Below are 27,380 nucleotides of genomic sequence, written 5' to 3' on the forward strand. Positions count from 1 at the left end.
CACAACAGTTAGTGAAAGTCCAAAATGAAACTGCTATGGTAGCAGAAAATAGAAGGAATGCTCAAAATGTTTATATTCAGGAGCTGAAAAATAGTCATTGTAGTGTTTCCTCACTAAAATGGCCTAAACTAGAATAGTAATTGGGGGTTTCTGTTGCAAAACAGAAAAAAAAACTTTTTGTATGTTTGACAAAAAATTATCATCTCGTTGCCATTTTGAAGTGGGCTACTGTTTATTTCAGATATGTAAACATTGTAGAGGAAGTGATGAATTCAGATGTGCATGGTCTCATTTTGGGGTCAGCTTACCCATTTTGTGGATGTAAAAGTTGCATGCAGAATGATGGTCTCAGTGGTTGACTTTTTTTGTGGCCCTTTTTTGTAGTCTATCTCCCATCATTTGCCTACTGCCTCCAAAGTGATCCCTGTTAAAGCTGGATTCTCAGTGATATAATTCCTACTGGCTTCCTGTTTCCCAAAGAATAGAATTCACTCTCCTTTATGTAGCATAAATCCTTCTGATATCTCCAGCCTTAATTCACATCTCAAGCACTCTGCTCTGAAACCCCTTACCTTTTACCATCATGTAAATGCCTTTTTCCCCATACCTGGATGCCACTTTCGAAAGTTGTTTTTTTTTTTTTCCCTCCTTCAGAACCTGCCTCAAAAGTCATGACATTAACAGGCTGTGATGACCCACACCTTTAATCCCAGCATTCAGGAGGCAGAGCCAGGCGGATCTCTAAGAGTTTGAGGTCAGCCTGGTCTACAGAGCAAGATGCAGGGCACACTCCAAAACTACAGAGAAACCCTGTCTCAAAAATCCAAACCAAACCAAAGCAAACCACACCAAACCAATTCAAACCAAAACAAAACAAAAACAAAAATAACCAGAAAACAAAACCAAAACAAAACAAAACAAACCCTCATGACTTTTTTGGAGTCCCCCTCTAGCTTCCATTGAAGTAACCACTCAGTTTTTGCTTCCCAATAGTCCTTTCATCATGCTTTTCAGTTAACATTTAACTGCTCTGAAACCTTCCACAACCAGCTTTACACTTTTAATATCATTTTTTTATGGTTAGTTTTTCTGTTGAGCACTGGTCACTATCTCCTGTCTTATATTTTTCTGGTTCATCTTGTTTATTGTTGGCTTGTTCACTGCAGTCTTTCAGCTCCCAGAGTGGATCCTGGTGCATTGAAGATGCTCAATCAGTAATATTGAATGGGTGAATTTGGTCTCCTTTACATACTGCTATGTCTGTGACTTTAACAATTATTGAATCCTTTTGATCCTCACTAGTGCAGCAGCCAGAGCGACATACTTTTGCTAAAAGTGTATTCAGTGAATAAACTTATATGTTATTTGTGCTTCTTGGAAGTTAAAGGCCTTGGAACAGGCCTCAGTGCTTTGATTTTAGTATTTAGCCTACTCAATTGTGGTATCCTCAATACCCTTGCCTCTGGAGTTCAGAAGTCCCATAGCTACCATATGACCTTGACTATGCCAAGAAACTTGACTTGGTTAATAGTGTGACCACAGCAGGAACAACTGTAAGCATGTGACTCCATTCTTTCACAAAGAAGACTTATCCCAGATTCCCAACCAGGAGCACACTGGATTCAGATGCTATTTAATGAGAGAGGCAGCTTAACACGTTCTTTGTTCAGGTCTTTGACCTAGAACCATTCTATGTACACTGTGGTGTATCTTAACACCATGTGGGATGAATGACAATACAGCATTCCTGGTGGGATTCTAGAGGAGTGACTGGAAGAAATGTGACACAGCCTATAGAAGCACATGTAATATTCAAGTTACAAGGGAAAGGGTGATGAGCCATATATGTTTATAAACTTGAACAGGATGAAGGGAGAAAGAGATGCCTAGTCTGTAGAGAGTTTTCAAATCCATATATTGCATTTTCCTATACCACTATATAGGCATCTGTGCTGGGGAGACAATTGAGTGATCTGTGGGAATTGGGCCACTAGCAACAGAGGGAGTAGAAGGGCTAGCTAGGAGGAGATGAGGTTGGAAGAAGATGTAGCCTCAGGATCAGAAGTCACAGTTCAATAGAATATGTGTTACATGGAGGACCACACACCAGATGCACATTGTTGAAAGAGAATACAAGCTGCAGCATGGATGGGGTGGGGGGTGGGGGCTGGAAGTAGGCAGACCCACTAGAAGGTTACTTTTATTCTCTGGGTAAGCCAGACAAGCCTAATTGCAATCATGGTGGACACAGGATGGAGGGAACAGACTGTGGACAAACTTGGGAGGATTTGGATGGGCCATTATGAGAAGGGAGTTGTTGGAGGAGCATCCAGTTAAGAATGACTCCCATGATTTTTTGCTTGAGTGATCAGAGCCACTATCATTCATTGAAATGGTGCTCACTAAGGAAGGGAGTATCATATAGGTAAAGCCCAGTGGGGGGACACAAGTGAGGTTTGGACTTCCCAGGCCTTGGTGAGCCCTTCTTCATCTTTTCTATCCTTGCTATGGTTCCATCCACCTCCTATTGTAGTGGTATTTGCTCTGCACATGATCTTGAGCTATACGGCCCAAAAGAGGCAGTGATTCTTGCCTTCGTAAGTGACCTCTTAAAAGAAAAGGGAGAGGGGTCACGTTCTTCTTGGTATGCTTGGATAGCCAGGTGCTTTCGCTCCTGGACAGAAGAGAGGATGGCTTAATCTGTTTACTCAGTTCTGTATTCATGAGTTGATTTCCTCAATTTATATTTTAATAAATCCCTATTACCCATTAAATAGACTCACATGGGTTGATCACGAGGTGCCCAACGTGGGGCACAAACCCATGGGCCGGAGATTAAGTCTCATACTCAACCAAGTGAGCTAAAGATGTGTCCCTGCCTCTATCGTCTTATATTGAAAATGCTCCTTAGAGTTTACTAGGCTGCTCTTATGTTTATGTGTTGTGTGTACCCACATGTGTGTGGAGTTCAGAAGACAACCTTCAGGAGTCAGTTCTTTCCTTCCACTGTGGGTCCTGGGGATCAAACTCAGTTTATCAGGCTTTCACTGAGCCATCTTGTCTGCCCTCCATAACTTTTCTTTTATGCCTCAGTTTTTCACTTTTTAACTGCTGATGGAGATCCCTTGACTTTGTACCTGGCAACTCAGACTCCTAGCCAGGCTGTTCCTCAGTTCCTTCTTTGCATGCCTTTGGTTCTCTTACAGGTACCATTTTGTCATCCTATCATCCTGAAGCTACCTTTGTCTTCTTTTCCCCTCTACAAACCTTACAGTGTCCCTATTATTTCTTTTCTAGGTGTCCTACCCTTATAGCAGATCTCTCACTAGCCTTTGCCCCTGGGCTATCCCAGTCTCCTTGCTTCCAGTCTTCCCCATTGCATCAGGACTCATTTGCTATCTTTTCAGTCCTCAGCTTAGAGACTGTCTTTGCAGATACCTCAGCTGCATATGTAGGGCCCAGTACAAGCTGCTCCTGACTAGTCTTCTTAGCATGCCTCTTTCTTCCCGCTGTGGTAGTCTATCTATCCCATACACTGGCTCCTGTAAAGTACCATCACTGTTCCTAAACCATCCCGGTGTTTTTTCTCTGGGCTTTCCTTCCGGCCATTTGTTCCAACTAAAACATGTTCATTCCCAACATATCCCTACCATCACCTTTTTCTTTAACTTGATTTTGACATATTTAAGATAGACCATTTATAAAATATCCATCACCCAACTGAAGAAATACCATCCTCTGCTCCTTTTACATCAGGGATAATTGCCATCTTCAAGTGCTCCTTCCCATCTCAAGTCATTCCCACATCTAGTTGGAAACAAGAAAAAAAATATAAGAGATGTGTGAGAATCTGAAGGAGTCTTCCAAATGAGCTGATCACCACCCTGACAGTAGAGTTCAGGATTTACAACTGTTGGTGATATGAAAAACATGGTGACTAGAAGGTTTTCATTTTCTGATAAGCCAGAAACAGCGTGTTTCTTCCTTTATTAAATTCAAGAGAAATCCCTAGCTTGGCTTTTCTCTGAAAGATTGTAACATAGTGGTTCAATTCTCTCTTGTTTTAATACAAAGTGTCTTGCCACATAGCCCATGTTTTCCTTCAATCAGTGGTTCTCCTGCCTCCCTGACACACTGGTATTATGGTTATTGTGCATCACCATTCCTGGCAGTAAATCTGTTTTTGTAGCATTATCCAGAGATTCTTGAATCTTGTTCTTTTCAGTGGGTCTTTGTTGAGCTTCAGTGACAGCAGAGCATACATTGACTTTTACTCTGTAAAGGTACTTGTGTGCAGGCCTAAGACATGTAGTCTGCCTGCTTCATCTTCCTTCTGAGTTTCAGTACAGAGATAGAGTGCAGAAAAGCAAGATGAGTAAACTACATGTATGTCCTTCATACTGTCTCTCAGATATGTAACTATGAAATGATCTTCAGACAGAGATTGGGTATCGTGCTCCTTAACAGCTAGGCACTTTGCTTCCTTCAGCACTGTAACTGCCTGCCATTGGAACTGGAAGCTCTGTGTGCAACACGGAGAGGTTACTGTTTGCTGTCCATTCTGTCCATTTGAAAGCCAGACCCATGTTGTTGTCTAGAGAGAAAGCTAAACTACTTCATTATAAGCAGAAGCAAAAGAAATGCTTCTTTAAGTATTTTTCTCTTCAAATAATGCATTGGAAGCTTAGGGCCATCCTTTTCACAGTTGTATCCTATGAACATGTTACTCCCCCTACATTTACTTGTCTATTTCATTTTTATTTACATTCTTTAAAACTAGGGTCTCACATTGTAGCCCAGGTTGGTGTGAAACTCACTATGTAGCCCAGGCTGGCCTCCAACTTGCAGCAACTCTCCAGCCTCAGCTTCCCAAGTACTGAGATTATACATGTAAGCCACTATATTTCTTTTCATTTTTCAAGGCAATTATGTAATGCTATGTATAGTCTAATAATGTAGGATGCTAGCTGTAGGTTGAGCATAAAATGCAAAGATATAAAATGTTCTGAGATCCAACATGATGCTCAAAGATAACCGTATTTTGGACCTTTTCAGGTTATAGAAATTGAACCAATAAATTCCATATTTAAAATCAGTGCTGAAATTAAAGGCATGGATCATCATGCCTGACCCAACCTTGAACTTTTGATCCTTCTGCCTCTATATCCCAAGTGCTGGGGTTACAGGTGTGCGCCATCATACCTGTCATGTTCCATACTCTAGCTGATTTAGTCTCTTGTTCTGTTGAAAAGATGTCACCCTCTCTGAGCTTCTGTATATTCTCCTCTCCCAACCTGATGATACCCAATATTGCCAGCCTTTTCTTTCTTCTTTCACATGGGAGAGGAATAAATTAGATGTCCACTTTGCCACAGTATATACCTCTCCTGCAACATTTCCCTACTTGCTCCTTCTACTTCCTTTGAATGTTACAGTTTTGGTTTTCATCCTTTTTATACCCTCTGTACTGTGCATAACTGCTCAAGACTCATCATTTAAAATTCTTTAAAAAGATACATTTATTTATTTGTGTATATGTGTTTAAGAGCACTTTGCCTACATGTAGACATATGCACCATGTGTGTGCCTAATGCCCATGGAAGTGAGAAGAGGACATCAGATCCCTTGGAACTGGAGTTACAGATGTTATGAGCTGCCATGTGGATGCTAGGAATCAAACCCTAGTCCTCTGGAAGGGCAGCCAGTTCTCTTAACCACTGAGCTGTCTCTCTGGCTCCCAGAACCCTTCATCTTAAAACACCATCTTCCTACTATCTTCTTCCTTCCCTTCTAGGAACACTGCTTCCATTTAGTGACAGTTCATTCCTTAGCCTCTCGAGGTCTAGCTTCTGCTTGCTACTTAAACAATGCATTCACTGCTTAACTCCAAAGCCTTTGGCTAAGTGCTCAGTTTTCTAGTTTCTCTAAAATGGCTAATACTTCTCATTCCTCCTTTCTTCTTCTCCATGCCTTTGTGGCCCTCCACCCACATGTGCCTTTTACCTTCTATGCAGTTCACTTTTTCCTTCATACTCTCTCAGTCTGTATTTTCCTTGGAGTTCAGTTTTCACTTCTTTTTCAACTGCCAATTGCTTTAGACCCAGTCTTTCCTTACTCAGAAGATTTGAAAGCCTACAGTGTGCTGACCATGATGCCTGGAGATAGTGGGAGCATAGAAGATATAGTGTCCGCCCTCTTTGTGGAACTTATAGTAACAATAAGATAGATGGGCATTCCACTCAGAAACATAGGAATACCTGTTCACAAGCTGTGAAAAGTGCTGCATGGAACTGTAAGAGTAGGAGGACCCTGAGAAGTTGTCCAGAGAAAAGGGTGTTTGACATGTGGTATAAAGACTGAATATGAGTTACATGGAAGTGAGGCAGTGCCAGGGAGGCCAGAAGGAGCTAAATGAGTAATGTATGAGAAAACTCTAAACCAAAAGGAACACAGACAAGTGACAATGTCGTTAGATGAGTGGAGTGAGTATGGCAAGGGATGAGACAACTGATTAACTTAAGTCTCACCAATTCCCTTAAAGATTTGACTATTTGTTTTATGGGGCAGTAAGACCTGAACTTGGCATGGCCCTTATGCTTCAGCCTTCCAGTTGCTACAAATTATAGGCATGCTTCATCATGCCTGGGTTTTTGTTTTTAATTATTTTTAATTATCATTTTAAAGTACTACATCATGTTTTCAAACATGTCTACATTGTAGAATGGCTTCATCATATTAAGGAACATAGGCATTGCCTCACAAACTCATAATCTTTTATTTTTCTTGGAATGAGAACACTTAGCCTATTCTCTCAGCAATTTTCCATGATATAATATATTCATTCTAGCTCAAATCCCCAGGCAGTATGGTGGATTGTGAATATATCCTTTGCATCTGACTGCAATTGTGCATGCTTTGATCAGTAGCTTTTTATGCATGCCTCCAGGGGTTTGGGTTTTTAGAATTCAGTGTGAAATATTTCTGAAAGGGTAAGTAGAAAGGTGACAGTTTTTCCCTGTGTTTCTCTAGAAGTTGGCCCTGGCTGCTTTGTCACTGCAGCTCATGAAGGGAATAATATTGAATGCAAAGGAACTAGAATGGTGGCCATTAGAGTGGCCTAGAGGACTTTTGGGCAGAGTTGTAAAGATGTTGACAAGTTGAAATTGATTTAGGAGATAGATGTGGAAGAGTGAGTTAAGGATAGTTTTAAAAAAAAAAAGAATTTCAAAGATGACTGGACAATACTGGCCACCAAGATAGGAAGCTTGGGCAAAGGACATCATTTGCTATTTCAGAGTGTTTCATTCTGGGTGTTCTAAATGTGAAATATCTCTATATTGGTTAATATTTATCATATTGTCATGCCCAGTAGTATATCAAAAGTCTACTTTCTGCCCACTCCCGTGTTCTTTACATCTTTTGGCAGGGCCATCATTGTCCATCTGAGATCTTTGCCTAACTCCAAATCATCTTGGATCCCTCCTTAGGATGGTCATCTCCTCTGCTTTTTTCCCTATCTCCATCCACTCTCAGATCTCCCTGGCCCTTCACTTGCACTCAAGCACTAGCTTCCATAATGCTAAGAGTTGAGAGTGGCTCCTCCTTGCAGTCCATGGTGTGCAATGCTGCTACCTGAATGTAGCTAGAGTTGTCCTGCCTGGCCCACAGTCAGGACAAATCTCTCTCACCTGCCAGGCCCACAGCCGCTCAGACCCAACCAAGTAAAGAAACAGAGACTTATATTACTTATAAACTGTGTGGCCATGGCAGGCTTATTGTTAACTGTTCTTATATCTTAAATCAACCCATTTCTATTAGTCTATAAGTTGCCACGTGGCTCATGGCTTACTGGTACCTTACATCTCACTTGTCATGATGGCAGCTGGCAGCGTTTCCTTGACTCAGCCTTCCTGTCCCCAGAATTCTCTTCTCTGCTTGTCCCGCCTATACTTCTTGCTTGGCTACTGGCCAATCAACATTTTATTTATACAGAGAAATATCCACAGCACCCAAATATTTGTGAATCATGTGCTCTTCTCAGAAAACATTCTGTGGTTACCTCTCACATGAACCAGTCCTGCTAATACTCCTCAGGGAATTCTGGTGCTGGCTCTTATATCAGGCTATGTGTGTTTATAAAATGCCTGGGCCGTGCACCTGTTTGCAAGTCTGAGATATTTCTGGACAGCCAATCTCCAGTCATAGTTATTTCATTCCAGTGAAGTCATCACCACAGAACTTTGACAGAATCCAAACAGTAAGGCACCAGCTTGCCCTTCTCTGACATCCCATTCCATTTTGTGTGGACTCTTCTGATGACTCTTGGCACTGGCACCTTGGTATCATGCTGTTTCAGTACCCATGTCTTATCTCCCAGATAAAGCCGAGCCCTAAGATCCAGAAGGGCAACTCTGCAACTTAGCTTTGCAGACCCTAGTGCCCAGAACAGTTTTCTGCTTTCCCTCACAAGAGAGAGGATGAATGCACTATCTCTGCTGGTTTATCATATTTCTTCTCAGCTATTTTAGAAACTTCAAGGAACAGGAGCACATGGTTTTTAGTTAGAATGGACCTTTGAAACTCAATATTTAATGATATTTAGATAGTGATGACTCAGATTTCCTAATAGTTGGACTAATTTTCCTATTCCTGGATATTCCTGTTTAGCTTGCTGAATTATCAGACCTAGAACATGTCATTCTGGAAGAGTATGGCAAATAGCTTCATTAGACTATGTGTGCTTTGGGTGAGGAGATGGCTGCTTCTCCTCATTGCTTCATTTTTTGCTTTCTGTTGGACCAGGGCAGTCTGAGATCTAGAATTTCCTCTATATAGAACAATAGTGTTCTCTCATAGCTGGGCATGATGGATCACACCTATAATCCCAGGACTTGGGAGGTGGAGACAAGAGGATCACAAAAGTTTGATGGCAGTCTGTGGTCTACATAGTGGGTTCCAGGCTACCCTAGGCTGTACAGTGAGACCCTATTTTAAACAAGCAAATATCTCATCTCAGTTTTAAAACTTAAGTCTTTTTTTTTAATTTTGTAGCTCTTTTGAATTAGATTGCCCCCTCTTTTTTTATTATTATGTGTTTTAATTTTATACATCAGCCATGGGTTCCACTGTCCTCCCCCTTCCCATCCCCACCACCACCTTCCCCCCAGCCCCTTCCCTCCATTTCCATGTCCTCCAGGACCAAGACACCCCTGGGGACTCATTTAAACCTGGTGGATTCAGTACAGGTAGGTCCAGTCCCCTCCTTCCAGGCTGAGAATGTGTCCCTGTGTAAGGCCAAGGTTCCAAACAGCCAGCTCATGCACCAAGGATAGGTCCCGGTCCCACAGCCTGGGAGCCTCCCAAACAGATCAAGCTATTCAATTGTCTCACTTATCCAGAGGGCCTGATCCAGCTGGGGGCTCCACAGCTATTGGTTCATAATTCATTTGCTTCCATTCGATTGGCTATTTGTCCCTGTGCTTTTTGCAATCTTGGATTCAACAATTCACACTCTAGCAGTCCCTCCTCCTTCTCGACAGTTGGACACCTGGAGCTCCACCTAGGACCTGGCTGAGGATCTCTGCATCCACTTCCATCAGTTATTGGATGAGAGTTCCAAGACGACTGTTAGGGTGTTTAGTCATCTGATCACCAGACTAGGTCAGATCAGGCTTGCTCTCAACCATTGCCAGCAGTCTACAGAGGATATATCATTGTGGATTTCTGGGGACCTCTCGAGCACTCTGCCTATTCCTGTTTCATGTGGTCTTCATCTATCATGGTCTGTTATTCCTTGTTCTCCCTTTCTGTTCTTGATCCAGCTGGGATCTCCTGCTACCCTAAGCTTTCTTTCCCTCAAATCTTGCCCTTCATTACTCCCACTGTCATCTAGGTTGTTCATGTAGATATCATCCATTTCTCTGTCATTGGGTGATCCCTGGGTCTTTCCTAGGGTCCCATTTTCTAGGTAGTCTCCCTGGAGTTGTGTAGCAGTCTCGTCATCTTTGTTTTACATCTAGTATCCTCCTATGAGTGAGTACATACCATGTTTGTACTTCTGAGTCTGTGTTACCTCACTCAGGATGATTTTTTCTAGATCCATCCATTTGCCTGCAAACCTCATGATGTCATTGTTTTTCTCTGCTGAGTAGTACTCCATTGTGTATATGTACCATATTTTCTTTATCCATTCTTCAGTTGAAGGGCATCTAGGTTGTTTCCAGGTTCTGGCTATTACAAACAATGCTGATATGAACAGAGCTGAGCAAGTGCCCTTGTGGTATGATTGAGCATTCCTTGGGTATATGCCCAAGAGTGCTACAGCTGGGTCTTGGGGGAGATGGATTCCACCAGCAGTGGAGGAGAGTTCCCTTTTTCCAGAGTTTGGGGATCACCTGTGGCCTACTTGCAGGAGTCAGGCTCTCTCTTTCCAACATGTGAATTCCTGAGATGATACTCTAGTCTGCAGGCTTGTCAGTAATCGCCTTTACCCACTGAGCTATCGTGCTGGGTTTTTTTTCTCATTTTTAATCTTCCTGCCTTCTAAACAAAGAAAATAAACATCTTGCTTCTGTGTTGATATTAGAATATCAGGCTTTTATGTAGCATGTAATGCATATACTTAGTTTGACACTTAAGAATGTAGTTCACAGACACTCATAAATTTCAGCATAGTCCAAGAATATACCACACTGCATTGTAATGCTAAGATAGACTGTAGTAAGTAGTAAATACAGTACAATGTACAGCTATTTATGTGTTACTAAATCAGGATTTTCTCTTTGGGCATTTTGCTTTCAGTCATGTTGGAGAGTGTACAGTATTTTATAGAAATGCATACAACAGCTAGTCATGCCTCCTTACAGGTGTAAAGACAAACTCTGCCAGAGCATACTGATCTGCTATGTGTGCAGAGCACAGTCATGTCTTCCAAATGCTAAACTGCACTTTAACATCATCAGAATGATAGCGATAACAACTTCCTTTGTATTCTGGCTACCACCAGTGGGCATTATGCCAAGTCCTTTAAATCTATTATCTCAAATAATCACCACTATACAGATCACTGTGACCTAGGGATAGCACTAATTTATCCAAGTCCTCCAGCTAATAAATGTCAGAACTTGGATTTGAGCCACTTTTGACCAAGTTAAGAGCTTGTGTTGTTTTTCTCTATATGATAACAACTTTTTCTTTTATTTTTATTTTTACGTTTTATTTTCAAATTACCACAAGCACATATGATCTTGTACAAATAGTAAAGAGACGACTCATGCATTAATCTCCGAGCTGCCTCCAATAACTATATTGTTTGATCAACCAGAAAGTAGATTAGGAGGCCAGAGAGATGACTCAGTGGGTAAGAGCACTTGCTGTGCAAGCATGAGAACCTGAATTTGGATACCAGCACCCACCCCAGTACCCATGTAAAAAGCCAAGTTTTGGCTATGCATACACCTATAACACCAGCGCTGCAGGGGGAAGAGACACAATTCAGTAAGAGAACCTGTCTCATAGGAATAAGGTGAGGAATGATAGTGCAGGTCACCAGATGTATTCCTGTGGCCTTTACACACACACACACACACACACACACACACACACACAGGAAGGAAAGGGGGTGGGAGTGGGAAAGGTGCTCAGCACACTACAAATAGTATAGTTAACCAGTACTTGAATGTTAAGTTGTGTGAGTGTCTTTTCATACATTCTATAGCTTTTGCTACCAAGTAACCACCATCAATAATGAAGATATGAAACTGTTAGAGCACCACAAAAGAATCCTTCAGACTCATGCTCTCTTCTCCTCATTTCCTGACAACTGCATCCCTGTGTTCAACCCTGTCTTATCATTTCAAGGCTATTACATAGTTGGATATGGTGGCACAGGCCTGTAGCCCCCAGCACTGGGAGGAGGATGGGGCAGAAGGATCAGAAAGTCAAGGACAACCTGGACTATAAATAAACTTCAAACAAAAAGAATGGTATATAAATAGAATCACATAGCATTGTATCTTGAGATTGGCTTTACTTATACTGCAGTTTATCCCTAAAATTTTTCTAGCTACACATATGTGGTTGATATATTGTATATCCTAATAAGCTTATCTGAGGGTTAGAGAACAGAACAACCACTAGATTAGACATAGAGGCCAGAAAATGGTGGCACGCACACCTTTAATCATATCACTTGGGAGGCAGAGATCCGTCTGGAGCTCTGTGATTTCGAGGCCACACTGGGAACTGAACCAGAAATGGTGGCACAAAACTTTAACCCCAGGAAGTGATGTCAGGAAGCAGAAAGGTATATAAGGCATGAAAACCAGGAACTAGGCTGGTTAAGCTTTTAGGCTTTTAGCAGCAGTTCAGCTGAGATCCATTCAGGTAAGGACTCAGAGGCTTTCAGTTTTTCCAGGTTTTTTTTATTAATATGACCTTTTAAGATTTGTGTTACACACATATATTTGTTTCCATGGTATAGATGAAACCACAGACTTGAATTTCTAGAAAACTTATGACCTAAACATAATTTTGAAGAAATACTAGTTTCTTTTTTTCTTTTTCTTTTCTTTTCTTTTTTTTTTAGGAGAGGATTTAAAAATGAATGGAATATTTTTCCTTGTGTTCCCAACCGGCATTTTCAAAGAATAAATATCTGTCTACCTTTATTTTTTTTTCCTTACTGTCGGTCACTTAACACCATCAAAGTAAATTTTTGGTTGGATGATCAGCCCCCCAAAATGGGGCATTTCTATCACCTGCTCCAAGGCTCAGAGAACATTACAGAAGAGAGTCAGAAAGAATATGAGTCAGATGATGGGAAGGAATGCTACAAAATGCTGTCTTCTGGGCATAACATGACTATGGTACCTTTGAATTCACAACAGCAGAGGCTTCCTGCACAACACTTAGCCCATCAACATTCCATTGGAAATTGGAGGGACTCATATGGCCCCATCCCTCCTAGAGGAACTATACACAGTTAATGGTTGCTAGTAGAAGAAAAGTCATATTTCTCAATAGTATCGTCACTGATAAGTTGCCCATGGTCCCGTAAATTACCACACATTTATACTTATGTCATCAACCCTAACTAAATTTAGAGGTCACAAAGAAGGACATGGAGGTAGGAAAGAAGTGGTTGTTTGGTGTGAGGGGAGAAGGGCAGAGGAGAATATGGTGTGTGTGTGTGTGTGTGTGTGTGTGTGTGTGTGTGTGTGTGTGTGTGTATCTGTCTGTCTGTCTTTGTCTGTCTGTGTAATTGTGAGAGAATAAATGTGAGTAACTTCCCAGACCCCTGGAATTACAGGCAATACCAAGTGGTTGAGGAGGCATTTTGATGGCATACTTATATATTGTAATACTTGCTTGTTTATGTGTGATCTGTATTCTAGTTTTACTCTTAAGTGGCTAATGTACTAAAGGTTAAAAAAATCAAAGCTTATGATTATTTTGGCTTTTTGATGTTTTCATTATACTGACAGAAACACTGACTTTTGTAATTTTGTCCATTTCAGGATTCTGCTCTAATACTTGATGTTCCTCTGGGTGTGATATCAAGAATTGAAAAAATGGGAGGCGCGACAAGTAGAGGAGAAAATTCCTATGGTCTAGATATTACTTGTAAAGTAAGATAATTGGTACTTTCTTATACAAAGAAAAAGACAAATTAGTATTGAGTAGTAGAAAATTAATATGGGCTTAAAAAATAAAAATCATTTCCTGGGGTGATGTTACATACCTTTAATCACAGCATTCGGAGACAGAGGCAGGTGGATCTCTCAGTTCAAAATTATCAAAATACCTTGTTAATCTCAAATTCTAGGCTTGAGGCTTCCCTTCTGAGTTGAGATTTAAAAAGTGCCTGGGGTAGAGTTTCCACACAAGGGGCCTCCTATAGTCAAGAGTGAGGCTTCCACAAAGATGTGGTTAGCTCCTTAGCTTGCTGGGACAGAAGAACATTTATAGATAATGTTTCTTAAGCCTTAGTTTCACTCTATTCCTCCTCAGGTTGTTGGAGCACCATAGTTTTCATAGTCATATGCCTGTCCCATGGAGTTGACTGCTAGTCCTTCCAACTACTTCTGGCCCCAATGACCATCCTCATGTTCATCATTTTTTCTTCCTTTTAAATGATAGTAAGTTTTCAGGAGTAATATGATTGAGTTAAAGAGTAAGTGTTTTCATGGCTCTTTATGGCACCATGTATCACCACCTAGATACCTTCATACTATGAAAGGAAGGAGGCATACAAGAGATTTTGCCCTTTGTGAGCAGGATGCCTCTTTAACTATAACAACCATTTTCAGTGGCAGTGGCTTAATATTTTATTTGGGGATGGTAAGTGGGAAAATTAGTTGTGATAAGGTTTAGCCAGTTGTTATATCAAAAAATTACTGAGTATCTGTGTTAACCCAAGTGCATACTAGGAACTTGACATTCTTTCCTCAGCACAACCCTCCCAGACTGATGTATAGATGGAGAATTTCAAAAGAATTGGGAGCTTTGCTGCTATGGTCCAATGAGTGGCAAAGCTGAACTCCTAATAGGTGGAGGTAACTTTTTTGTGAACAATGGTTATGTTTTCTAGCAAGGAAATCTGATTTCCATGTACTGGGTATAGGAAGACCACTATCTATAGCACTGTGCTCAGTTCTAGAAAGAGCTAGAAGGATTTTGGGGGTCATTTGCCCAGTAGATCTTAAATGTGTGCATCAGGATATCCAGAAAGCTTTTGAGAAATGTAGATCTTTGAGTTCTATCCCAGAGCTGACACTAAGGTATGCTTTAAAGACAAAAACTCAGAAAATGTCCCAGGTGACTGTCAGACATCTTGCTAGTACAGAGATTATCATGCTTCCAGAAAAAGGTCATGATAGCAAATATTTTAGGCTGTGGAGTTACATGAGATATCCATTGCATATTCTCCTATGATCTTGTAAAATAATGTTCTTGTCTTAAGGACTATACAAAGTGGCCTGGCTAAAGGTTCTGAGCCTTGACTACCCTGAGCCCATTATTCTGTATGATAGGTAAATGAAGCCTTCACAAAGTGACATGACTTGATTTGGTGTTGCTGATGACCAATGAAAGAACCTGTTTTAAGACCTAAGTCATTTTCTAGTCTCTGGTGTAGTAATTTCTAAAAAGCCATGTTCTTATACTTAGTTTTCATTGGGAATTCAATATGCAATTTTCCTCTCCAGTTGGTAAAAGATCAACATGAATATGAGCAACCAGAATCCAAAGGATTACTCTTGCCTTGAGATTCTCTACTGTGTCTCACCCCAGCTGCTTTTGTTTCTATTGGAATCTGAGCTGTTTTCATGATTTGTTTGCCATCCCAGCTCCTGGCTACTGTGTGGAGCCTGGAAAGTATAGAGATTTAATTTGAAAAAGGGCCTTTGTATTTTGTCTCAAAAGATTCATGGAAAGGGATATTATATTAAGCATTCAAGGTAGTGTGGTTAATAATTTGGTGACATTGAAGTGACTGTCATCCCAGTAAAGTACTTGCTGCCTCATCAATAGGAAAATTCATATTTAAATATAAACCCTCCCAAATGAATAAAAGGGTACACTCTTAAATAACGTAGGAACAGCTTACCAGGAAAAAAATCTCAGGTGTTACAACAGTTTTTTTTTTTTAATTGACCTTTACTTCAAATAGATTAGTCCTTAGAACAGTGTTATAAAGCAACATTTTTAAGGCAGGGTCTTATGTCATCCAAGCAGGTTTGGAACCCCTATGTAGCCAAGGGTGGCCTTGAACTCTTGATCTTCCTCCAAGGTGCTGAGTTTATAGGCATATGCCACTTAGTCCAATTGTAGCATAACCTTTTAATAAAATTACCTCCCAAGGAACACTGTCACAAAAGGCACACTCCATTTTCTTACTAGCAGTCCTGACATCGATATAAAAGAAGTCTGCAGCAGTGGGATAAGCACTTGCCATCCTGTTTCATATATCACCTTGCACCTGTAGTTAGTAATCATGATACCACAGCATTTCTCTCCCAAAATAAGGCTGTTATAGCTATGTACATGTGGGTTTCACTCAACAGTAGCAACATGCAGGGAGTGGCTCTTGGTTATAAAGGATCTTATACAGCCACAGGAGAGAAGGTAGTTGTGAATATGGGAATTACTACCCTGTAGGACCTGTACCACTTTAAGTAACAATTTAAAGTATTTTTGTAAAAAGGAAGGGCAAACAATACTGCCAGAGTGTCTTCTTGCTCTTCTCTTCCATTTCTACTTACTTGGTTTAAAGACAGTATAGTATATTGAGGTAGACAGTCAGGTTTTCTTTAATAGTAATTAAGCCATTGAGTATCACCGTAAGATCAAGTTGGCAAGCATGTTGAGTTTAACAGGGAGACTCTTACACCATGAGGCTTTTTCCTGGTTACCCTTCCAGCCAAGCTGGAAGAGACCAGATATGACTTACAGTTAGTGTATGCTCCTATTTATGTTCCAGACTAGGTAATCTGCTGCCTGTGAATCATATGTCTTGTTCACTTTAGTTTTCTTGCTGGCAAGAAAGAATTTTTTTTTTTACTGTAATTGCATCTGAATCAGATGACAGAAAGTGACTTGAGTCATTCATGCTTCGACATGTAAAAAGTATTCCTCTGCGTCACTGGTGGATCACAATAAATATTGATTTGGAAACAGTCTAATTTGGAGCAAAGTGGTTAAGAAAATGATGTTGTAGTGCTGCTACCAGTGCCTTATGGCTGTTAGAAGGAAAATTCCTTACAGGTCCTTGTGGCCTGACAGTTGGCAGCTATCTAGTGTTAGACCTGTGGCTTCTTGGAAACCTGTTGGATGTATCTCATCCTATTGAAATGACTTTTCCTTTCATGTGATTATCATGAACTAACAACTAATACCCCAAGATTTGGGGGGATATGATATGAATTTGTTTTTGGACTTTTTTCAGTAACACACTTTTAGTATGGGCCTGAAATGTAGCTGGGTGTTAGAGTGTTTGCCTGGCATGCATGAAGCCCTGAATTCCATCCTCAGTGCTATAAAAAAAAAAGGAAACAAAAAAGGAAGCATAAGATCCTGGAGCTGTCAAGGCTCAGTGGCTGCCATCTGCATTCAGAATGATTGATCTTAGGTCATTCATTGGTGGTTTTGGAATCTTATTCATACTTTACTTGCCTTCTGGAATGTATATGGCAAAGCCTTCACTGGCCCTTCAGACTGAAGAATTGTGAAGCTTAAATATATTCTTGGGTTGGAAAGATGGCATAGCAGTCATCAGTGCTTTGCTGCTCTTGTAGAGGATAACTTCAGTTTGTAGCACACACACTGGGCTTCTTACAACCACCTCTAACTCCAGGGGATCTAATACCCTCTTCTGGCCTTTGCAGGTACCTGCATACATATGCACACGCCCGTGTGCGCACACACACACACACACACACACACACACACACACACACAAAGTAGAATAAATCCTTTTGAAAAGTATTATTGATAAAATAAACAAAAAACCCTTTGCAAAATATGAGTGTTGTAATATGTAAGATGGCAAGGGCTGAGTCAGGTTCACTATTTAGATAGTCCTAGAGTCCATGATTGATAGTTTTAAAGAAAGATAACCTATAAAACATTCATTCTTAAAAATAGGATAGAATACTATGTTTAATATAAACAATTATTAGAGGACCCTATATTATTTAGATTCCATTTAAAAGTCTTTCTTGCCTATTAAAGAGATGTGTGTGGAGAGCTGTCTTTAAAATCTGGTTTTGATCATCAATTTATAGTTCCTGAGAGTAAAGTGATATCTAATGTAGAGTACATTAATGTGGCTTATATAGAACTCTGTGAAAGTAGAATTGAATAGTAAAAGTTTATTATTTATATTACTTGTATGAGAACATAAAATGCCAATCATTTAGGGAAAAAGTGTTTGCATTTTAGTGACACATTTAACAATATTGAGATTATATTTGATAGCAGGTACTCTTGAACTTTATATAACTTAATTACTGTTTAATAATTAAAGTTCCTTTCAAAGCAGTGAACGTGGGGTGGAAAGTAAACAGATGAAGAGCAAAGCATGGTTGTTTTTTTTTTCTAGACTCTGTTTCTACTGTCTTGTCTTCAGCACTTTGGTTTGGAAACTTTTGTTTCTGGTGAAGTTGTTAGTCTTTACTTTCTTGGCTAGAGTGGGACTATCTCCAGGTTTTCTTAAACTGAATTAAGTCAAGATATAATAGAAAAATGTAATTTTCTTACTAGTCTAGATAAATTGCCTTTATATGTGAGTGAATCTTCTCCCCTAATTGAAGAGACATTTTTGGTAATTATAATTTTCCTTGAAGACTCAGCTGTGCTTTCTCTTTGCTTCTAGGATTTGAGAAACCTGAGGTTCGCATTGAAGCAGGAAGGCCACAGCAGAAGAGATATGTTTGAGGTCCTCACAAGATATGCCTTTCCTCTGGCACACAGTCTGGTAAAGTCCAGGGCTCCCCTAAGCATCACCATGCTTTGAAGTCTCTGTGAAAAGTGCTTGAAAATTGGGCTTCTCTTTCTTGGATTTACTGCTTTGTATTTTCTTGTGTGGCACATTTTAAGTACAATTTACTCAGCTCCAGAAGGGTCTCCTCCCTACTAGTACAAAATAGCCTGGGATCTTGTGCTTTCCAGCCATGAGTATGCCCTTTAAAACCTAGTCTGTGATAGTAAGAAAATGGATTAGAACATTATTGTTAAGTGTCTTCCATGAATTCATCACTTTTCACTTTGGTGCTAATAAGCAATGTGAACCAGACTTTTGTGGCACCAGTTTAAAATGGGAACAGATCCACTGATCCTAAGACCACTTAAACAAAACCATACTTCTCTCTCCTCATCTCTCCTTCTTCCTCTCCGTCTCTCTCTCTGTCTCTCTATCTCTGCCTCTGTTCCTCCCTCCACCCATCTATCCCTCACTCTCTTCCTCCTATGAGACAGAGTATCATGTATCTAAGGCTGGGTACAAACTCTCTATGCAGCCAAGGATTGCCTTGGACTACTCCTGTCTCTACCTCAACCGGAATTACCAGCATGTGCCACCATAGTTGGTTTATGTGATGCTTGGAAGGGACCTAGGGCCTTATGCATGCCAAGTGAGCACTCTACTGACTTGACCTACATTTGCTTAGGCTAACCTGAAGCTTGTGATCATGTTACCTCGACCTTCTGAGTGATTGAATGACAAGTGTCTGCCACCAGGCTTAACTTCTTGTTCTTACTATCATACCTTGCTGGCATCTTATCGCTATCTTCCTCTGCTTCAATCTCCACAAACTTAGAGGTGAACACTCATTGAGGGGAGAACAAGGAAAAGAAATAATTCCTTTTAAAATGTATAAATAGTTTTATTAATTAGCTATTATTTTAAAATGAGGTCTTATGTAGCCCAGGCTGGCCGAAAACTCACTATATAGCTGAGAATGACTTCAAATTTCTAATCCTCTTTCCTCTACCTCCCCATTGTTTGCGTTACCTTGTCTAGTTTATGAGGCATTGAGGATCAAACCCATGGTTTCATGAAAGCTAGGGTAGCACTCTCCAAATTGAGCTACATCCCCAGCCCAAAACAGCTTTGTTATATGTAGAAAATGACTATGAAGCAGACTGAATGGAGTGTGAGGAAGAGAGATCATACCACAAAACTGTCTTATATTGTTTTTCTCTATTTCTTTTTTGTGGTATTTCATCTGTTGTCATGGTAGGTTTTGTTTTTTGTTGTTGTTGTTGTTGTTTTTTTGTTTTTTTTACAACAAAGATTTGAGATTTTTCTCCTAATGAGACAAGACTTTTCTCTTTCTGGATCTTGCTACCAGCAGTTTTTTGAGTCACAGGAAATGCTCACCTGATAGAAGGGAGAAGCTATCAGGAGGATCTAATGAGTGCTCTTACATTAATGGCAGATGAAAATGTGATGTGCTTTGGGAATAATTCTACCAAAGTTTTCTATATTTCTGACCAAATAAGTTTTAAAATATTTCTATGTAAATATTTTAACTTTATTATGATAAATATTTTATGGGAATAGATCTTTTAATCTTTCATGATTGTGAGGCTGAAATCTTTTTTCATCAAGAAACATGTTGTATCTTGGTTTATGCATATCTATTTCTGTATTATTAGAAAATGAAGGAATGGCTCACAAGCAGGTTTGAGAAAGCTGAGGCCCTATTCCATCCTTCTTCAAAATCTTGAGCCATCAGCTTTCTCTTTTCTCTGGCATCCTTTGTGTCTTTTAAAACTCATTCCCCTAGAAAAATAGACAAATGGCAGGCCAGCTTTTCCCTTAGACTACTCATCTATCACTTGAATGCCAAACTTCTGCAAAAAATATTTTAGCCTATCTTCACTAATTTCACTAACTCATTAATTTATTCCTCTAGCCCATGCAAAAAATCAAGCTTTATTGCCTGTTGCTTTAAGGAGCTGGTAATGGTTAGTGTTAATTGCCAACTTGATGGAATTTAAGTCTGTCTGGGAAACAAACCTCTGGGAACACTTATGAGGGACTATATAAATTAGTGCCTCTGTGGGATTTTTTAATAATAACTTTAAAATTATCATATAACTTTATCATTTTTCCTCCTTCGTGTTTCCTCTCTCCAACCCCCCCTATGCACCTTTCCCCTCTCTCAAGCTCATGCCCCCTTTTTCTTTAATTGTTGTTACGCATACATGCATACGTGTGTGTGTGTGTGTGTGTGTGTGTGTGTGTGTGTGTGTCTGTGTGTGTGTGTGTATGTGTGTATTTCTGATACATAAATACAACCTGCTCAGCCCATATTATGTTACCTATAATCTCAGGACTGACCGTCTGATAAAATTAGGAAAGACCATTCCTCACACTGTCAGCATTTCCTACTTATCATAGCACTTTATTTAGGGTTGAGGCCCTATGAGCTTTCTCATTTCCATGATAGGTATCTTGTTTGGGCATCCATGTTGAGGAGACTTTATACGTATACATTCTCTGACATTTGTTGGAAACACTATTTAACAGCAAGCTTTCTGTTCCACTGGCTCTTATACTCTCTCTTCTCCTTCTTCCCAAATGAACCCTGAGCTTTAGGTGCAGGAATTGTGTTGTAGATGTATCAGTTGGAACTTGGCATCACATAATCTCTTGTTCTCTGCATTTTGATCAGTTGTAGTTTTCTATAATGATCCCCATGTGTTGCAAAGAGAAGTTTTTTTTTTTTTTAATAAGGGGTGAAAACTACACTTATCTGTGTGTATAAGGATGAATATTTAGAATGTAGTTATGAATTATGTTGATTTAGAAAGTGGAAGTTGTAGGTTCTCCTCCAAGATCCGTGGCTTATCTCACCTTTCATTGTTTTAGGTTTCCAGTACAAGGCATAATTTCTCTCTTGTTGAGCAGGTCTTACACCTAACTAGACTGTTTTTGGTTATCACCAAGATATGTGTACCACTATTGCACCCTTATGGTTTTTTTGTCATGTTGGTTGTTCTGGTTCATAGGTGTTATTTACTAGGTAAGACTATTGTTTGCTTTCCTCCATTGGAAGTTTCCACATATGGCGGCTTGTGAAAAGGTCTACACTAAAAGTGGGTAGCACCCTTCCCTAAACTTTGGTCCTAGAGGGCACAAAAAGGAAAAAGCTAGTTGAGCTTAAGCATTCATTGTTCTCTGCTATCTGACTGTGAATGTGATGTGATCAATTGTCTCTAGCTCCTATTGCTGTGAGTTCCTGGCAGTGATGGACTATACCTTTGAACTGTGAGCCAAAATAAACCCTTTATCCCTTGAGTTGCTTTTTTCAGGATATTTTATCACAGTGATAGAAAACTAAGTAATACAGAGCTCTTGACCTCTTGTTTGCCAAATGATTTCCATCTGCATTTGATTTCATCTCTTCCCAAATTCAACAAAATTGAACTCCTTCTTGTATCTTGGCTATTGTGTTCCTGTACCATTTTGACCTTTCCTCCTCAGTCTTCATTGCCCTTGCCTTTTCCTTCAATGTAAATGTCTTATCAGTGTTCCACCCTCAGCTTTCAGTTCCAATTATGTTACCAGCTTTGCTATGGTGATTTCATTTATTCCTATAAATGGAGTTGTCACTATGTACATGGCTTCTAAGTCTATCCCTGACATTGCCCTGGAATGAATCTAACCTCTCTAATCCTGAATAACTTCCTTCTAGAAGTCTATGTGTTTTACAAGCTCATTGGGACCCTTTCTCTCTACACATCATAAGACCTGTTTTGTGGGGGGTTTGCTGTTGCTGTTGTTGTTTGTTTGTTTGTTGTTTGTTTTTTCGAGACAGGGTTTCTCTATGTAGCTTTGTGCCTCTCCTGGAACTCACTCTGTAGATCAGGCTTGTCTCAAACTCACAGAGAGCCTCTGGGATTAAAGGCGTGTGCCACCAACACCCGGCATTGTTTTTGTTTTTTGTCCTCTATGTTCTCCAAACTTGAGCATCCTCAGTTGCTCATGCTCAGTAATCTGAAGTCACCTTTAAAACTCTTTCTCCTGAAGTTATATAAGATGTGAGGAGACAGGAAGGAACTAAAGGCTTTTCAGCAGAAGCATCCCTTTCAACTAGAGGTTTTTTCAGGTGAGGACTTAGCATTTCAGTCAGAGGATTTGTGGAATTGGTGAGGTGAGATGTGGCAGTGGCTTGTTCCTTTGTCTGTTTGATCTTGAGGCAAATTTTATTAGGGTATACAATATATCACCACAGGTTAACAAGATTGGGTGGGCTAGAGAAGTTGGCCACATTTCAGATTATAAGCCTCTTCCCACTGTACACTCAATTACTTGGCATATACCTCTGCCCTACACAGACACACTGGTGAGCAACATACAGAGAGTGGAAAGATGATAAAAGAATGAGAGGTCAGGACCTCCTTTTCTGAGAAAAGTTAGCACATGCAGAGTCACTGTGGTATCATGACCAAGGAACAACAGGATGCCAGCATTAGACATATAGACGAATTCTATAAAAATATAAAATATAAACATTGTATTATGCTAGAATTTGAATAAAAACTGCAGCAGCTTTGGCCTGATGATTTTTCTTGGTCACTCTGACCATTAAGAGTTAATAATACACTGCTTGGGGCATGGCAAAATTCCCAGGGTGGCTTAAAGATTTTGTTGTTGTCTAGTGTCCTTGAAACTACCAAAGCTACCAGCCTGAGAACAGGCTGTCATATACCTCCAGATTCTTAAAAATTGTGTTATAGGGTTAATGAGTAAGAATGATAACTGTTTATTAATGACATGATTTATGTTTTAGAACATCATGGATGTATCCTTGCTTACTAAGTTCTGTATAAATAAAGAAGCAATCTGGCTGCTAGTCAGTCAGGCTGCAAAATTCACCTAAAAAAAAAAAAAAACTTTCTCCTGACTTTCCTCTCACAAGTTTATCAGTTGCAGCTCCAATAGGTTCTACTTGTTACGCAACTATTTTCCCCATTTCTATTTGTGCTTCCTCATTTAAACCATACTTCTAAATTGGTTCCCCTTCTTTCACTGCCCTCCCTTCCATTTTTTCCTGTATAGTGTTGTTGTCCCTTGCACTTTTTTTTGTTTTGAATTTAAATACAATTGTGCCTCTGAGTATGATGGTATGTGCCTATAACTCAACACTTAGGAGACAGAAGCACGGTATTTCTGTAAGTTCAGTTTTACCCTGGTCTACATAGCAAGTTCCAGGTCAACTACGGCTGCATAGAGAGACCCTATCTCAAAAAAAGGATACTCATGCTACTGCCCCCACAAAAACCTCAGAAACTCTTCAAGATTCATACCCTATACTTTATGTCTCTGGCCTACACAGCTGTTTCTTAGATCGGATTTTTGTCACCTTAACGTACAATTCACTTGTCTCTCTAATGTCTATCCTCCAGTCATCCTTTAGTGTCTTACTCAGGCTGAGTTGCTGTCCCATGCCATGCGTGGTCCTCCCAAGAAATCATTTTCTGTTTCATTGTTAGGTCCCTTTCTTGGAGTATATACCATAGCTTCTCTATGTGATAATTATGTCGTAATTTTTTTTTTTACCAGCCCTTCCTGGCCATTATTCTGTGAGCTTATCAGGGCAGGCATCACTCTTTATCTCTCTAGCCTCAGTATACTTGCTTTTGTACAGGAAGGTTTTTTGCTTTGTTTGGAGAAATGCTGGCTGAAGATGGAACACAGCTAGACAGGCAGTCTACACTGAGCTACATCCCAAGCCCACACATGGGCTGTTATAATGACAGGATTTTAATTAAACTGTCATTAGAAGTGATAGAGAAATGATTATATGGAAATGAATAGAATGGATCTTTCTGTCAGGACCTAGAATCCTATGTCTTCCATTGGAGGGAGGAATCCACAGAGAATATTATATTTAAGGTTGTGGTACATGGATTGTTTTTTATGTCTATTCTGGAAATTCTTGGTTCTTTCCTTAGGATATCAGTAATGTTATATACTATCAGTAATGTTATATACAGTAATCTAATATACTAGGGAAAAACATAAACTGAATTCCACATACAAAGGTTTTGGAAAACATCATTCTCATTTACAACTTTTAACTACTAAAATTCATCCTTCAAAATGTGTAAATCAGTCATTAAAGCAATATAATAAACAGATCCACTATTGATACTGCTTTCCTAAATTGAGTTCATTTCAGAGTCCTGTGTAGGGTAGCATAGAGAACAACTAAGGAAGTTGAGAAATAGTGCAGGATGAATGATACTGGTAGTCTAGTGAGAATGACATGGCAAATAGGTAGTAGGAATCTTAAAGGTACCTGTTAATGAAATCAAACCCGAGGCCAGTTATTGGGGTGAATGCTGGAAGATCAGAGACACAGAACAAGCCACAGCTATCTCACCTTGCTAGTTTCTCAGGTGATCCTGTTTCCTCAGGCTGGAAGCTTTTGAGTCCTCCTCCACATGAATTTCAGCTGAACTGTGTTGCTCCAAAGCCTGAATGCTTAACCAACCAAGTGCTTAACTAACTACATGTTTTACTCCTTTGGTTCCTAGTCCTCACACTTTATATACCTTTCTCTTTCTGCCCCCACTCCCTGGTATTAAAGGTTGGGTTTCTGGGATTAAAGACGTGGGTCACCACTGCCCAACTTCTGTTATGGCTTACTCTTCCCATTTTCTAGTCACCATTTTTGGCTTTGTTCTAGTGGCTGTCTGTTCTCTGACCCCAGATATGTTTATTTTGGGGAACACACAATATTTCAGCGAACACAATACCTACCACACAAATATGTGTAGATCCAGTATAGGGTAGTTTACATTCAGTTGTGCAAGAGGAATACAAAGGAAATTCACAGGGGTGTTGTCTTTCAGGAAGGGGTTTGGAAGAGCCTGTGTGGATTTGATAGCCAGTAGGTGTTGGACCTTGAAGGATGAATTTAGTTTCTAGTGGGCCAAGAAAGTGGAGGAAGTGGGATTTCAGGCTATAGGCATATAGCCCTCAATACAGAAAGAGGAAAAGCTCACAACATTTCAAGGTATTTGAGATGGAGCTAGGGATGAGATCTGGGATCATCTGGTGAAGGTTAATGCCAACGTGGAAGGAGAGCTTGTGACACAGGAAGTAACAGAGACCTGATAAGGTTCAGAAGGAAATGTGATAAAATGAAGACATCTTCAAATAGAAGAACCAAAGACCTGTGCTAGAGAAATGCAGGCCCTAGACAAGGACTTGAGTGGCAAGGAGTGGGACAAGAGACTCTACAGACTTGGGCAGCAATGTGATCAGAAAGGGTACGGACAAGGTGCATTCAGTTTGGTTCTCAAGTTTTAAGTAATGGGAAGGGTAGCCCTCTGTTGAGAGAATAAGGAAGTCAGAAAAGGATTTACTTTGGGAAAATAGTTGAAAGAGAAGGGCAGGGAGGAGAAGCCTCTCCTTATCTTCATAGGCCCAGTATCTACTCCAGTGCTTATGAGGATACATAAGTCAGTTTGCAAGGTTTTAAATGGATAGTAGTTTGTAAAGAAAGAAAAAGAGAGAGAAAGCAAAGGAAGCAAGGGGAAAAAGAGAAAGAAAGGAAAGTAGGCGTAGCTAGAGCTATCTCCAATCCCACCTGGGCCAGCAGCCACTCAGACTCAAATAAACACACAGACACTTATATTATTTAAACTGTTTGGCCTAATGGCTCAAGCTTCTTGCTATCTAGCTCTTATATCTTAAATTAACCAATTTCTATAAATCTATACCTTGCTATGTGGCTCATGGCTTACCGGTATCTTACATGTTGCTTCTCATCATGGCGGTTGGCAGTGTCTCTTTACTCAGCCTTCCTGTTCCCAGAATTCTCTTCTCTGCTTGTCCCTATACTTCCTGCCTGGCTACTAGCCAGTCAGCATTTCATTTATTAATCAATCAGAGCAACACATTCACAGCATCCCCAGCAAGTAGGAGTAGTAGCCATATCTGGAGAAGAAAATTTTACCCTTTAATGTGTGAGAAAGGTGAATGAATGCATCTGTGGACAAATGAAAGTAAAAATGCTCCCCCTGATTTAATACAAAGAGGGGTCCTTTCTAGACTTGGATCCTGGAGAAGGCAGAGTGTTAAGGACTCAAGTCCCCATTTGTAAGGCAGAGTTTAGAAAGGAAAAAGGGCGATTATTCCTATGAGACAGGAGATGAGGAAAAGTTTCCAAACTGCTACAGTGAGGATTCAAAAGTATGCCCAGAAGACTTCCTGGCAGCACAGTCTAAGTGTGATTGCATTGAACAATAAAAGGGCTCCTGCATGAACAGCACCACTTGATGAAAATTTGTGAAACTGTTAATCTAGTATGGATTTTCTCAATGATTGTTGTCGCTATTTAAAATCTGAAATAAACTTGCTGTTGAATGAAAGAAATGGTGTCTGAAGGCCAAGAGAGCTGATCTGCAAGGCCATCCATGGGATGAATGAACTATGAGTTCATGTTCTATTGAGACTGCCCCTTTGGCCCTCTCTTGCCTTCTGAACCATTACTATCTTCGCCACTCAACGTCTTCAAGTCAGGACTTAAACTTGAAATTTAACTACAACTTTTATAGTAGCACAGAGCTCTCAGACGAGTACAGTGTGCGTGGCTTTTAAGTGGCATTTTCTGTTTCATCCAAAATACTTTTTGTTTAATGCCTGCTTTTCAAACATCAGAAGTTCTCACAAATTACATGTAGCTCAGCATGAATTTTAGAGAAGTGATATGGCTTTGTAAGAGCTGCAGTAATCTGAAGGGAGAAACCAGAGTCAAGTACCTGTGTGCAAAGCATGCAAAGACTACAGAAAGCAGAGTTTGTCAACACAACAAAATATGGCAAATGGCAAAGTTCAGTTGTTGATTTCTTTATTATTT

At 40.0% G+C, this 27,380-nt stretch overlaps 1 protein-coding gene across 4 annotated transcripts in view; it reads left to right on the forward strand.

The window, feature by feature from the left end:
* Mtm1 (myotubularin 1) overlaps positions 1-27,380 on the forward strand; it is a 132,961-nt gene that overhangs the window by 38,564 nt on the left and 67,017 nt on the right. For 3 of the 4 annotated variants that reach the window (XM_036175335.1, XM_036175334.1, XM_036175336.1), the window contains 2 exons: positions 13,518-13,628; positions 18,374-18,475. In XM_036175335.1, coding sequence (XP_036031228.1) covers positions 13,518-13,628; positions 18,374-18,475 — 213 coding nt within the window. Of the gene's footprint in view, positions 1-13,517; positions 13,629-18,373; positions 18,476-27,380 lie in introns of those variants that run through there. The other variant, XM_036175337.1, reaches the window with a different exon arrangement.

Source organism: Onychomys torridus, chromosome X (assembly GCF_903995425.1).
Source record: "Onychomys torridus chromosome X, mOncTor1.1, whole genome shotgun sequence".
Classification (NCBI taxonomy): domain Eukaryota; kingdom Metazoa; phylum Chordata; class Mammalia; order Rodentia; family Cricetidae; genus Onychomys; species Onychomys torridus.